The sequence below is a fragment of the Motacilla alba genome, chromosome 8 (assembly GCF_015832195.1).
Source record: "Motacilla alba alba isolate MOTALB_02 chromosome 8, Motacilla_alba_V1.0_pri, whole genome shotgun sequence".
NCBI lineage: Eukaryota > Metazoa > Chordata > Aves > Passeriformes > Motacillidae > Motacilla > Motacilla alba.
Window position 1 is genome coordinate 26,456,504 of NC_052023.1, and position 10,902 is coordinate 26,467,405.

General features: G+C 52.0%; 1 protein-coding gene across 2 annotated transcripts in view; it reads right to left on the minus strand.

Moving 5' to 3' along the window:
• TNR (tenascin R) overlaps window positions 1–10,902 on the minus strand; it is a 76,767-nt gene that overhangs the window by 12,174 nt on the left and 53,691 nt on the right. For both annotated transcript variants that reach the window (XM_038144464.1, XM_038144465.1), the window contains 10 exons: window positions 9,656–9,925; window positions 7,784–7,969; window positions 4,986–5,075; window positions 4,610–4,873; window positions 3,713–3,982; window positions 3,483–3,602; window positions 2,831–2,974; window positions 2,061–2,180; window positions 1,630–1,773; window positions 885–1,015 (listed from right to left, as the gene is read on the minus strand). In XM_038144464.1, the coding sequence (XP_038000392.1) occupies window positions 885–1,015; window positions 1,630–1,773; window positions 2,061–2,180; window positions 2,831–2,974; window positions 3,483–3,602; window positions 3,713–3,982; window positions 4,610–4,873; window positions 4,986–5,075; window positions 7,784–7,969; window positions 9,656–9,925 (1,739 nt within the window). The remainder of the gene's footprint in view (window positions 1–884; window positions 1,016–1,629; window positions 1,774–2,060; window positions 2,181–2,830; window positions 2,975–3,482; window positions 3,603–3,712; window positions 3,983–4,609; window positions 4,874–4,985; window positions 5,076–7,783; window positions 7,970–9,655; window positions 9,926–10,902) is intronic.

Sequence of the window (10,902 nt, forward strand, 5' to 3'; positions counted from 1 at the left end):
ACAAACTACTGCAGCCCTTGGAGCCTGGCTGAGGAGCATTGCATGATTGCTTAGACCCCTGGACTGAGTGAACGTGAGATCAGCCAATATAGCCAACATTTCAGAATGGTTTGGGTGGGGGAAAGCAACCTGGTTTGGAGATGGATTTAAATGTTTGCAGCCTGTGTCCTCTGTCAGCTGGGTCTGTTGGGACCTGTGTGCCTTCAGTACAGGACATGACTGATTGCCCAAGCAGTGCAAGAAATAGAGCTGGCCAAACGTGGTTATCGGCCAGTTTTGACTCTGTCAAATTTGGATTCCTGTCATGTTAATTTTTCTGGTTGTTGGCCAGTGCCACACAGCATTATTGGACCCCTTTTGCAAAGCTATGATCCTCTGGCCCCAGTCACACCAGCAAAGGAAATCAGACTGTTTGCCATGACGGACTTCTCATAGTGTTTGTTGCAGCTCCTCCAGACAGGCAGATGTGGACACACTCATTAAATAATCAAATGCATTGTATTGCAGAATTAATTAGCTGTCTGTGCCTATCTTCCTTTTTGCAGGAAAGGCAAATGGCCTTTTTAGCCATCTCTGCAGAATAATATTCTCCTGCCTCAGCTTGCTTGTGTTTCACAAGCTGTGAATTGCCCCTGTTCCTCCAATCTTTCTAGGTAACCTCTCTATGCCCAGACCAGTAGGTGTGCATCAACATTTTACCTTAGGCAATCTCTTCTTGCTTTTTTCTTATCATCCTGCTTAGCAGGAAGTAGTGTCTGCCCTTCTGGCCTCCCTGAGCCAGTGAGCATCATTCTTTTGCTTTGTTTGGCTTTCTCCTGCTTATTTTAACGTGGCCTTATTACTCCCTGACTGAGTGAGGTTCTTTGGCGTGAGGGCTCCCTCACCTTCCGGCTGCCATCGGTGGACCTGTAGGTCATGACGTAATTCTCGATCTCTCCCACGGGAGGAACCCAGGACAGCAGGGCGCTCCGTCGTGTGACTTCACTGGCTGTCAGATTTGTGGGAGGATCCAAAACTGCAAGAGTGGATAGGGACACAGGGAAGTGCAGCTTCTCACACACAACCACCTCACCCCTCCTTCCCGACTCAGTAAACTGGGATTCAACCTTGCAGCACTGAGCTACAGCCCAAAGTCCATCCTCACCCTCAGTTTCAAGACCTCATCACCCATCCCCGGTCTTGAACACAGCTCTGCAAACCCTCTGGAAGTCCTCCTCTACCTGTGTGCCACCTTGAGGGTAACAGCTGTGAAATTTAACTGCTTTGGGACCTGTCAAGCAAAATGGGTTGTTGTATTCTTCTGGACTATAGCCTTGGGCAAAAAAAAAGACCTGGTCGGGGTCTGCTCAGGAAACCACAGCCAGGGGAAATCACCAAAAGAAAGGGATGGATGGATGGATGGATGTTGGAAGAGTGAAAATAATGGTCGATGCTCATTGATTAAAATTGTGTTCTTGTGTTGTGCCCTGCACTGGTATTTGGGATTGGTGTTTGTATCCCTTTTGCACGTGGCTACCTCTACCCCCACAAGAGCTATGTAACAAGAGCTTTGGCTCAGCCTTGCTGGCTGCTTTTCCTGGGGTGAGTACATGGCTAGGGATGAGGAGTGAGGGATGTGATTGTACGTACGAGTGGTGAAGTTGGTGCTGACGGTCTGGCTGGTGAGAGGCCCGCTGGTGGCATACATGGACACTGTGTAGGTGGTACTGGGCACCAGGTTGGTCAGCTGGTACTCCTGGTTGTCTCCACCCACGAGAATTGTTTCTCCTGCAACTGTAAGAAAAAAAGGGATGAGTTAGGGTAGACATTCAAAATGTGTCTCTGGATATGACCTCCTGAGTAAAAGCACTTCTGTTGCTGAAACACCATAAGGTACTGTGCAGCAGCTGAGCTGCAGCGGTGCTGTTCAGTCTGAAGGGTGGTCTAATTTTTCCCACAATCCCTATAAAACCCCAAGGCAAGGGCTCCTTCCCTTCTCCCTCTGTGAAGGGCTCCCACTGAGCCCTGGGCTTTGGGATGGGAGAGAGGTTGAGGTGAGCTGAAACAGAGCCCTGGTGTACCTGCACGACGGGTAAGGATGAGGACGTAGCTTTCCACCTCTGACAGCGGCGGGTTCCACTGCAGCAGCGCCTCTGTGGGAGTGATGTTGGTGGCTGTGACCCCCAGGGGGACATCCATGGCTGCATGGGAGAGAGATCCAGCGAGTCAGCGGCATTGGGAGACAGGACTATGAACTGGAAGGGCTTCTTGTGGCATATTGCTCTATGCCCTGCCCTGCTGCCCAGACACGTGCGCCTGCACAGGAGTTAGTGCTGCCCAAGCTGGAATGCAGAGATGTTGTAGCTGGTGTTACTCTGCTACCTGAGCTGCTCTTCCACTCTTTTCTAGATGCCCAGTCTGGCTTGTTAGGGATTTTCTTTAGGCTTTGAGGAGTCTGGGGAGAGCAGAAGGTTTTATTCTTGCAGCAGATGCTGTTTGTGACAGGGCATCCCTGGGGATTATTTCTGGAAATCTGTACTCTGTTTAGGAAAGGTTGTCATGATTGCCCAGCATCATGTTTCTGGCTTCGTGGTGCCTGGTACACAGGTTTATCATTTTACCCATGACTACCCATGCATATTTGGGATAAACTTTGCTGAGACATACTTCAAAAGTCCACGCTGAGCCCTTGTGAGCCCTGCTTATCCTCTCCAGCTTGCATCTGGCTGGTGTGAGGTCTGGCTTGCTCTCAGTCACCTGAGTATTAGTGCAAGCAGAGACTGCCAGCCCTGGGCAGGGCTGGACCTGACACTGTTTGGTTGTTCCCTGCCCGCCAAGAGCTCCTTCCCACCTGTGTATGCAGTGATGGAGGCCAGCTCGCTCTCCTCCCGGCCCCGCACGCTCTTCACCCCGATCTCATACTTGGTGGCAGGCTGCAGGTCCTGGAGGGTGAACTCGGTGGCATCCCTGGGGATGGCCATACTGTCTGTCCTTCCTGCAGAGATGGAGCCAAGAGCTTTGACATCACGGCTGGCCCCATCCCTGGGGCTCAGGAGGGGCTTGAGAGGGGAGGGCAGTTCCACTGGAGGTAACTGGGTTTTGTGCCTGCAGGTGCACTCCTGTGTGCCCATCACTCTGCTGGCCTGGCCTTTCCAGCATCACCAACAAAACTAGGGCCAAGGGAGATGAGGTAGGTGAAGCAGACGAGGGAGCTGGGATTTCAGGATTGAGCCCTGAATTTAGCCATCTCTGGGGAGGGCACACTGCTGGGGGCCATTCTGTGTGCCCCTCTGTGCTGAGCTAGCTGCAGTGTCCCTTCCCATCCTCATCCCAGTCCCCCCATCCTCTGCCCTGGAGCCAATCCCAGTTATTGGTCGCTTTGCCCACGGCACTGTGGTGCTGCCTGGGTGAGGATGACCTAGTGGCTTGCTGAGGTCAGCGGATGGAGGGAGGGCTGGCAGCTGTGAGCTCAGGGCATGAACAGGAGTGGTCTGGCCCGTTACCTTCGGCAGCACGGTAGGATATCCTGTAGTGGTCGAAGGTAGCGATGGGAGCACTCCAGTAGACCATCATGGACTCCTGAGTGACGTTGCCCACCCTGAGGTCCTTTGGTGCATCAATCCCTGGTGAGATGGAGCACAAAGAAAAGCTGTGGGAGGCAGGCCCACTCCCCATGCCTCTGCCTGCCCTCCCCGGTGCTGTCCCGTGCCTGGTGGGGGGTGTCCCGTGGTACCTGTTGTGATGGAGCCCACGACAGGCTCAGAGCTGATGGTGCCGTGCACGGCCACCAGTGACACCAGGTACTCGGTGGACGGCTGCAAGCCCGTCAGGCTGGTGTGCCTGCGGGTGCCATCGAGCGTGACCTGCTGTGCCTCCTCCTCCTCGTCCCGGGGGCTGTAGGTGAGGATGAGGCGGTCTGCTGGTGGGGATGGGTCACTCCATGTGACGTTCACACTGGAGGATGTCAGCTGGGAGAAGTGCAGCTGTGAGATGGGCCGAACACCTGGAAGACGGAGAGGAGAGATGCAACCCCAACCGTCTGCAGATCCTTTCCTCTGTGTTTTTCCCAGTGCTTGTATGGGGAAAACTTAAAAGAGGTGGCAAAGCTGAAGATCTGGGCTCGCCATTGATCTGAAACTCTGCTGGGATCGAAAGGCAGAACCAGGAGGGGGAAAACGGTGCTTTTCTTAGCTCCACCTGCAAACATCCTCCATCCCAAACCCACAGAGTGTGTGATGGAACAGTCCCACTGCAGAGGATACATGTTGTCTGCACTTCACGACTGCAGACATTTCAGCCAGAGGTTCTTGTGAGGTCCCCCAAGGCTTCATTTCTTCTCATGGGCACACAGACCACCCTGCTCACAGAGGAGAGCAGAGGGCTGTCTGTTTCCCCAGTTCTGTCTTGTCAGCAAAGCAAGTGTGTTCAGTGCTGCTGCCCAAAGGGACTGTGCCACTACATTGGTAGGGCCACCCTCCTTTTGAGGTCAACTGCTCCTGTGTGGACACACTGACCCCAGCTCTCATCCCCATCACCACTTCAAGGGTTTTGGTGCCAGGGATGCAGTGGGCTGGCAGAGGTGCCAACAAGGTCTGTGCCCTTGCCCCCATCCCAGCTTGTGTTTCTCTACCTGTGAAGGCATCCACGGTGGCCTCCAGGCTCTGCTGCCGTCCCCTCTCAGCGATGATGGAGATGGTGTACTCTGTCCCGGGCTCCAGCTCCGAGAGGGTGAGCTGTGACTCATCCCTGGACACTGTCACTTCAGAGGCCATTCCTGAGGCAGGGGTGAAGGTGATGCGGTAGTGGTCGATGGGACCCGTGGCTTTGGTCCAAGCCAGCGAGATGGATGTCTCAGTGGAGGCTGTCACCAGGAGGTCCCGGGGGCTGTCAAGCTCTGTGGGAGAGGGTTGGTGCAGAGCTTTGTCCCCATGCACAGACTGTCCCATGGGGGCACCTGAGCCATAGGAGCCAGCTGTGCTTGGAGCAGGCAGTGGGGCCAAACTCACCAGTCCTGGCATTCATGGTCGCTGGCACACTCTGCTGGCTGTCCATCACGGCTGAAATCCCGATGCCATACTCCGTTCCTGGCACCAGATCTGCCAGAGAGTGCAAAGAACACGACAGGGTTTGAGAGCAGCACCTGGCAGGGTGACCTCAGGGTGTGTGTGACCCTTTCTTCCACGTCCCACAGCAGGACCCTCCAGGGCATCCCTGGGGTTAGCAGCTCTCCCACGGGTCAGCAGTTCCTCTGCACATTGAAGAAGAGCTGAGTCTTTTCAGAAAGCCCTGTGGATGCCTTTGGACAGGGAGTTTGGGTTATTTTAGCTCAGAAACAAGCCATTTTTAAAAGCTGTTGCTGAGGTCTGCTGCAATTGCTGGCGGTGAGACAGAAGCTCTTGTGTGTGTGAGCTGAGATGGGAATAATAAAGTAGCTATATTTTTTTTCCAAAGTGATGCAGCATCAAATATTGTCACAGGGCTGGTGTCTTGGAGGGAAATAAACTATGCAGAGTAAATGAAATGGACATTAATTGGGAAAGGTGCAGTCTTTCTGGGAGCTGAATCAAGCCCTGTTCTTTAGGGTGGACATATCCCGAGGTGCCTCTCTCAAGGAACTTGGGAATTGAGCTCATCCAGCTCCTTTCCTCTTGCACTGCTTTATCTCCATGGATTATCTCTTGCCTCTGCCTGTCACTTCTGCTTGGCTGCTGGTGGCTTTATTCCCCTCTTCCCTGTGCTTCATGATCTTTCATACAAAGTTAGAAAAAGCCATAAACTCTCCAGCTCAGCCTCACTGTGCCTCGCCCAGGGGCAGCATCCCCTGGAGCCACCAAAACCTTTCCCAAGAGGTCAGGAGAGAGGAACACTCTCCTCCTCTGCTTTTCTCTTGCTACAGTGCAGTCTTGGTGATGGGGAGAAGATGGACCCCCTTGGCCCTGCTCAATAAGTGTCAGAAGTATTCTGGAAAGAAGAGCCTGGCAGAAGGTAGGGGAAGGAAGAAATGAGCAGTAGGATATAAACCTTTTCTCTCACAGCTCTTTTGGGATGAGCAAAATTATGGTTATTTCTGTGCAAATGCTGATTTTTAACAGAGATTGTGGGTCAGGGCCAGGCTTGCTGCACTTTTAAGTGTAAATCTTTGATAAGCTCTGCTCAGTGCCATTCCACACTGCTTTCCTTGCAGGTAGATGAGATTGGCTGAAAGAATTGCTGATTACTTTCATACCATGAATCCCACCGGGTCCTGGGTGACTGGAATAAAACCCCAATGGGTTTTGCACAAAGTCCAACAAGACTGGAGGACGTGACTACTCTGTACACAACAGAGCTGTGGGAGAGGCTCATGTGCCATCCACACTATGACTATCACAGTTTGGGGGTTTTTTTTGCTAGCAGAATGGCTTTTTCGTTATTTTCTGCTATGACTGGGTTGTTTTGGGTTTTTTTTAATTGGTTTGTTTATGACATAGTACACTGTGGACTGGAAGCAGTGCACTTGTGTGATGATGGAGGTACTATATAAAAAAATCACTCTCTACAATTGACTAAAGACTCTGCATCTCTGCAGCTTGCTCTGGTTGGGTTTTTTTGCAGCCTTCCCTGAGTCTGGAAGAGCCTTGGCAGCTTTTTTAGTTTTATTGAGAAAACCAAGAGACTTCAGGCTGCCATAAATTCCAAGGCAAGCTCAAGCCACGGATATTTTTGTGTGTGTCACTGTTGTGCCTCTGCCCAGGGAGGGGGATTTGGCCCATTTTTAATGCTTCTTCTCACTTAGAAAGCCAATAAATGTCCTAAAGGAAAGCTAGCAGGAGTCCAGCACTGAGTCTCTGATCTCATCCTACTTCTCCCCACGTATCCTCATCAAGAACACAGAAGAAACCAGCCCTGATGTTTTTATTCTTTCTGCATTTCACATTTTTCAAGATAACTGCTCTAATTGCCTTGCTGCCCTCCAGCCTTTCTTGTGACTCTGCTGCTGTACCTGTAACTTTTGGCTTTCCCACTGACCTTTCTCCTATAACTTCATATGGCAGATTCCTGAGCCCTTGTAGGTCCTGGGAAGACAGGGAGTCAACATGGAAGAACCTGTTGTCCTTCCATACTGAAGAACTTCAAGATGAATGAGAGAACATTTTTGCATATAATTATTTTCTTTGCTCAAAATACACCACTGGAGCAGCAAATCCGTGAGGTAAGCAGTTCTAGTCAAAAAACAAGGGAATCACAACTCACATGGTGCTTTGCTGTGTTGCTGCATAAGGTGTTTGGGGCTTTCCTGGCAGTGGGAGGTGGGTGGTGTTTACAGTCCCTATGCTGGCCTGAATAATGTATCACTTAAAGGACTTGCTCAAAACTAGCATCTCTAGATTTGGGTCTGCTTTGAGCTCACTTTGGAAAAAGGCAAAAAAACTCAGGCAGCCTGGCTCCCCATCACTGCCCACGGGGCATCATCACCCATGGCTCTTTCCAAACGAGCAAAAAAAAAGGAAGGTGAAATAATATTTTCCTGTAGATCAGCCTAAACAGACTTCTTCCCATTTCTCCCTTTGCTCCTTGCCAGCTCTATTTGCCAGCTGGACAGATCCTTGCTGGAGGTGCATTACTTGGAGGTGCACCCAGACCCACACGGGGGAAAACGAGCTCTGTCCCAAGGAAAACCTTCTCTCCAGTCAACAGTAAACTCCAAAACAACCTCAAACACGTGCCAGCACAAGTGCAACTGAGTCTTGGTGCCGATTTGGGTTCTCCATTGCCCTCCCTGCTTGAGAGGAGGGGGAGGAAGGGCGCGCGGGTGCACGCATACCTGCGAGGGTGGCCCGCGTGGTGGGACCGGTGTCGCGCGGCACCAGGAGCTCGTGGTAGTGCTCCCCGGCCAGGGTGCTGTAGACCACCCTGTAGCTGTGGGCCTCGGCCTCGCTGTTGTCCCAGGCAAGCTCGAGGCTGGCGGGGGTCCGCGAGCCCACCCGCAGGTTCTTGGGGGCATCGATCTCTGCGCAACACAAGGAGAGAGGCACCGTGTCACCGCGGGGAGCGCACCCCGCGGCCCTGCCGCAGCAGGGCAGGGGTTCCCGGGTGGGACATCCAGGAGGTCCCTCCTCCCCAGAGCATGTCCTGGCAGGAAGGGCTGGAACATTTGCTCTCGCCTCCTGCTCAGCACAGGCTGGGAGATGCCACCCAGGAGGGTGACGCAGATGCTGCGCACTCGCAGCATCCTCGGTAAGTTGGTTTGTTAGTTCCGTGCTATTTCAAAAAGAAAACTTTTTCCCCTCATATTAGAGTAAAAGAAACTGAGGCACTATAAGAGAAAAAGTGCTCTGTAGTAGCCATGCACTGGCCTGAACTGCTCTTAGAAGAAAACCTTGAGCATCTTTACGGGCTCATTCACACTCAGACACTGCCCAAAGGGTTTGTTTATTGGTTCTGCTTAGGCTGTGTACTGAAACTGCTCTGGTTTGCACAATAAACCCCTCTGGTGAGCAACAGCTGGGGCTGGGCACCCGCGGACAGTGGGTAATGGTGATGGATCTGAGTTTGGAGGGGGGTGCTTTTATGTTGCCTTTTAGAAATAAAGCAAGAAAGGCCAAGGCAGCAAATCAGTTGGGGTAAGCATCTCATCTGAAATATTTATCTATAGAGATATGTACACACACAATTCACCTACCACAGTTTTACAGTAGGAGCCTCGTATCCAGCAGTAATGTACATGACAATTTATATACCATAAACCAGCACGGAAATACATGCTCTGACTCCTCCTTTATGGCACGGTAAATTAAATTCCTTAGCTATCTGCAAGCTTAACATTAATTAAACTTTTACTGACCAGTTAGGGTGCTCAGAAAAGATATAAAATAAGATAACTGTGTTTCTGGATGTGCTGGATTCAGCTGCTTGACTGCAGATTCCTTGGTCAAGGCACCTGCCTTGGCTCTTGATGCTGAGTGGGAGTGTCCCCTTGAACTCAGACCTGTGCTGAGCATTTTGGTGCTTTTGAGAATTGTGCATTGAGCTGTGGGTGCTCTTAAGGACATAAACTGCTGAGTCCTAGAGTTCTAAGCTGTGGGTCTGAACGGGCACTGGAGCTGGTGGGGATGTGTGTCCCAGGCAGCTTCAAGCCTCGATGCTGCAGCAAGACATGGCCAAGGTGGGGTTGGCTTGGGGTTTATCATCTAAATACGGGGGGTTGAGTCCATCTATGCCTCATCACTGCCATCTGGGATTACCTGGACTGCCCTGGGGACTACACGAGCATCTCTGTGGGGCACAGGGCATAAAGAGGACCTTTTGCACTGGAGGTTTAGTGGCCAAACATCCACTAGCAGTGGGGTGGGGGAAGAGGGCAGTTTTAGGGTGTGTATTTTAGGGTGAGCTGAATCATTTCCTCTGCCTTGCTCTGTGACAGGATGCAAGGCACCTGCATTCAGGTGTCACCATTTACACCTGCATGTTAACCACTGTGTTTTCATCCCACTTCTTCCTCCTTGCACACCACATTGAACCCCAGCTCACCGCGCCAGCAGAAAAAGAGGTATCACTAACCCCAGATGCAAAAACCCCTCCGTTTTTCCTCCTTGTCGCAGGACAGCCCACCTGCAGACGGCAGCAAGCCACCTGCCCGTGCTTGCCAGAGGCTCAAAAATTCCCAGCAGTTCTCCCAGCGAGGCCAGCTAGCTACCTGTGGTGAACTGGGCGAAGGCTGGCCGGCTCTCGTTGGCGCCCCGGAGGGCGCTGACGGCGAGGTGGTAGCGGGCGCCGGGGCGCAGGGCCTGCAGGGAGTACTGGCTGAGGGGGGGCTGCAGGCGGAAGGTGGTCCTGCCGCCCTCCCCGTCCGCCAGCCCGTACTTCAGCAGGATGGCGTCCACCTTGGCGCGCGGCGGCGTCCACTCCACGAAGGCCACCGTGTCGGAGACGTCGCGCACCAGGATCTGCGTCGGGCCGTCAATGACTGCGGGGGAGCGGGGGGAAAACGGGCACCTGTTATTTTGGGAGAGGTGCATGGGGAAAGGTGGGAGCGTTGGGGACACCAAGCCGCGGGGATGCTACAGGCTGACCTTCAGAGCGGCTGGAATTGGTATTTGGGGACACGGGAGAGAGGTGGCGTGGGCAAGAGGCATGACCCTGACCCCGGGATACTTAGGGGGTTTGGTGCTCATGGGTGCTCAGTCCCTTGTCCCAGTCTCCTGGCTCTTTCCTGAACCCTCTCCACTTTCTGCAGACACCGGAGCAGGACCCAGCAGCTCTCTCACTGACACCCATTGCAGACATAATGCAATTCATGCCCTTCTCTCGAGCTGGTTGTCGACAATTCCTCTTTGGCTTTTTAAGGTGGTATTTCCCAGGATATAAAACTCCTATATCTAACTGCAACACATGTTCTTTGCTCTTAGATAGCTGCTTGTACTTTTGCATTGAAAACCATGTAATTTTCCTTTGTGCCCAGCTCTTCAAACTATCCAAACAACTTTTATTGATGTTCTTCTACGCAATTTACTCTTTTCTGAGCCTTTCCATCATTGGCAAAATTTATCAGCAACAGTACTGTGTCTTTTCAAAGGTGTTGACAATGTGTTAAATAACATGGGGCCAAGGACAAGATCCAAGTGTTGAGAACTGAGGAATGTCTCTAGAAATGTTCCTGCTTTGGTGCCAGCTCCTGGTTTGTCCTTAAACTGAAGAATCAGCTCACAAAGCTGTTGGTGTCTTGGCAGTGGGAAGAGAGGAGAAAATGCAACTGCTCTGGTGAATCTTCATAACTAGCTGGGTGTGGGGCTATGGTTGGTGTCCATAAAAACCTTTCAGATAAAAGGTTTTTAGAAAAATTCATACCAAGGATCTACTGGGAGACCTTTTTGGACATTTCTGCACTTTTTTTGTTGTTGTTTCTTGGAGAGATTTGGGCCTTTCCTTCCTCCACACCCCCCA